The 3,231-nt window shown below is 46.2% G+C and overlaps 1 protein-coding gene across 1 annotated transcript; it reads right to left on the reverse strand.

Moving 5' to 3' along the window:
* Positions 1-427: 427 nt before the first annotated feature.
* Positions 428-2,968, reverse strand: LOC127314376 (lysine histidine transporter 1). Its single transcript, XM_051344836.2, has 7 exons — positions 2,800-2,968; positions 2,554-2,708; positions 1,704-2,484; positions 1,499-1,604; positions 1,316-1,407; positions 1,142-1,210; positions 428-1,028 (listed from the first exon to the last, which is right to left on the reverse strand). Exons 1-7 carry the CDS (start codon positions 2,869-2,871, stop codon positions 930-932), a joined length of 1,374 nt encoding a protein of 457 aa, XP_051200796.1. The 5' UTR covers positions 2,872-2,968; the 3' UTR covers positions 428-929.
* Between the last annotated feature and the right edge of the window lie 263 nt (positions 2,969-3,231).

The raw sequence follows: 3,231 nt of genomic DNA on the forward strand, positions 1-3,231 counted from the left end.
TGTAAATCTATAAGGAATTTTTTTTCTTAAGGACATGATTGTTGGTTGAAGAAGTACCTACAGAGTGTAGGAGGGGTTTTCCAAAATGGATTTTAAATATAACTCCATCTAGATTTTTAAGTATAAAGCTCATGAATAGTCTCAAATAACTGCAGCCTCCATGCTATATTGACTACGTGAAAGGCTGTTGGTAGGGTCAAATAACTTTTTAGAACCATCAAGGTACTGCGGTTTGTGTTGCCTCTTTTACAGTAGTAGAAGATTTTAACCTGACATTTAGTAGACAAATGGGCAGGTGCTGTTGGATCTTCGGAAGTCTTCGGTCCTTTTGGGAGAAGGGTGATCATCGTGAAATTAAGATGAAACTATAATACTCTCTCCCTTCCATGAAATATGTCAAAGATTTATTAAAAGTTAGATATATGTAGACACTAAATCATGTCTAGACGCATTCAACTTTAGATAAATCTTTAAGTACATGAACAAGATGGGCACACATGACACAAACGTGGCGTGCATCTGTTTGGGTGCATTAGGCTTCTAACTATAAAAAGAGATTGAGTACATCATGTATTTAACCACACCGAACACATCATGTCAAAGTACCACTACAGCAAACCATGAATTGTATAGACAAGAGCTGTCCGCTATGTGCACAACAGAAGGTCAAAACAAATACGGACACATTTCGTATGTTTAACCCCAACTACGTACATCCCTTTTTTCTTTTGCTTTGACTAACACACATTAAAGAATGGTCCATCCGTCGTTTCCATAGTTAACAATCCGTTGTACTACTATATTCTTCCTTTTGTTTTCTTTACTAGGCAAAAAAATGTTCGTAGTAGATCGATGCCGAAATAGATTAATTGCTTTCAACAATCACGAATCTAAACGATAGGATGAGTGATGGTGATTGTAATAGTGATCTATGAGTAGAACTCGTATGTGCTGGCTTTCAAGATGATTTGCCTGAGAGCTCCGATGGGCGCCAGAACCATGAGACACACCCCAAGGATGATGCAGACCTGAACATCATCACGGAGAATACAAAAGAAAATTAGAACACCATCAAGATAAATAACTTAGTATGTGGAGTATCTACGTATGGACGAGAAGTGTATTAATGGTTGTTTATTACCCAGTTAATGCACCATGAGAGGCTGAATTTCTTGGGCTTGTAGATGGTTAGCCACATGATGCACGGAAGCTGCAGGGCAGGAACAAGAGGTTGGATCTTATCAGAAACTCTGAAATTTACAGTTGATATGAATGATTATTGAAATTGAAGAGGATCCTCCAATTTTTTGCTTACAAAGTAGGTAGTCGGTGCAAAGGCAAAGCCGCCGAAGAACCCGAGCAGCCCACCGAAGAATGGGAAGGTGATGCCGATGAACATCGTGAACGCTGCAAACATAGTATTCTTATCAGTATCTGAAGTTCAAGACGTCATTCTTGGATGTCAACAAATTTAAAATTGAAGAGGAAGGGGCATTACCAACATAGGTTGACCGGGCAATCAAGCGGAGGGTGAGGCCGGGCGAGAACCGCAGCTTCTTCACCAGCACGGTCTCGATCATGTCGAACACCGGCATCGCGTAAATCTATGGGGAAAGAAAGCCATGTCCATCGCAATAGCATGTTATAATTATTTACGGAGATAACTAGTTGGTGTAGGAGTGATTGTTGTGTTTGTACAGTACCTGGTAGCTTCCGATGACATGGATAACGACCATCATATTGGCCATGGCGATGAGCCACCTGGGCTTGGAGAGGGTGATGAGGATGTTGTCATCAACAATTCTGCCGAACGCCCAGTAGCCGATGAGCGCGACGGGGAAATAGCAGAGGGCGACCACGATGTAGGCGACGATGACACCCTTCCACATGGGCTTCTTGGACGGGTTCTCCGGCGTGGACGGGATGGTGGCCTGGATCTCCAGCACCACGTTGTGCCCTGCGAACGCGAACGCTACGTCGCCAAGCCCGGCGAAGAAGTCGAACACCTTCCCGGGCGTCGTGGTGGCCCTGACGCTGTAGTCCACGTCGGTCACCCTCCCCTTGTCCACGGCCGCTCCCCACGCGATGGTGGAGTAGGACAGCGACATGACGGCGGCGGCGAGGGAGATGCCGGAGATGGAGTCCAGGTTGGGCAGCTGGGAGAGGACGAAGTGTACGGAGGAGAAGATCATGATGAAGTAGGTGGTCTTGATGTTCTTGCACTTGCTGTCGCAGATCACGTCGTGGAACTTCTTGAGCGACTTGCCGCCGGTGACCATGTACACGATGTTGACGCCGACCTCCACGACGAGCTGCTGCGGCACCACGATCCAGAGGCCGACCTTCTCCCCGAAGGCGTGCTGCCCGAGCTCGTGGTACCGGTCGAACCGCTTCCCGGGCACGCACTCGTGCATCTCCACCATCTGCCACAGCGTGTAGAGCGTGATCACCCACGAGATCACCAGCACCGCGATGCCAGGGCCCCTGCATATGAAAACAAGTAAATACCAGTTGCCGGCCTGATTAACCATCGATCGAGAGGTGTCGACCTACCAGCCGAGCTCGGACATGGCGTAGGGAAGGCTGAGCACGCCGGCGCCGACCATGGCGGTGACATTGTGGAAGGCAGAGTACCACCACTTGGCGTTCCTTGACGATGTGACCGGGAGCCAGTCGTCGATCTTCTTCTGCTCCTCCGTCCTATCATCCTGCCAAATCGAGTTTTTCGCTTTCAGCCACAGGTTTCTTTGCACAGAACAAAAAGCTAGCTAAAGATGAATCGCAAATGAGGATCTATACATCCAAAGAGTTTGCAGAACCATCTGCCTTTTCTAATTTCTTGTACCCTGGTTGCATCTCCACGGAGTTCATCCTGGGAAGGCACCAAGAAAGCGGAAGGGTGATGAATCGGCAAGGAAATTTAACCCAAAATGAAGGGAGGCACGACGTTCAAATTTTGAAGGTATATTATTAGATAGAGCAACAGTTAGATTAACTTATGCAAGAAACTGATTTAGTTTCTTCGGCAGTTGACTTGTCACATGGCAAGATGCGGAAGTCAAACACCATCGATGCATCCTTAATTACCATGGCCACCTCGGGGCGAGGATTTTTCTTTGGCAAAGTTATCTTGTTTTGCTTATTTTGTTGCATATTCCCTCCATTTCAACGAATAAGACACCCTCATTTTTCGTGTTTTTATTTGAAAAAAATACGTAAAATAGATAAAAA

This window comes from Lolium perenne, chromosome 7, assembly GCF_019359855.2.
Source record: "Lolium perenne isolate Kyuss_39 chromosome 7, Kyuss_2.0, whole genome shotgun sequence".
Classification (NCBI taxonomy): Eukaryota; Viridiplantae; Streptophyta; class Magnoliopsida; order Poales; family Poaceae; genus Lolium; species Lolium perenne.

Excerpts from the sequence above, each read along its gene's own strand:
- LOC127314376 (XM_051344836.2), bottom strand. The coding sequence starts at position 2,871 with ATGAACTCCGTGGAGATGCAACCAGGGTACAAGAAATTAGAAAAGGCA. Across the intron at positions 2,709-2,799 it reads GTTCTGCAAACTCTTTGGAT|GATGATAGGACGGAGGAGCA; the intron begins GTATAGATCCTC and ends TCGATTTGGCAG. Across the intron at positions 1,408-1,498 it reads TGCCCGGTCAACCTATGTTG|CGTTCACGATGTTCATCGGC; the intron begins GTAATGCCCCTT and ends CTATGTTTGCAG.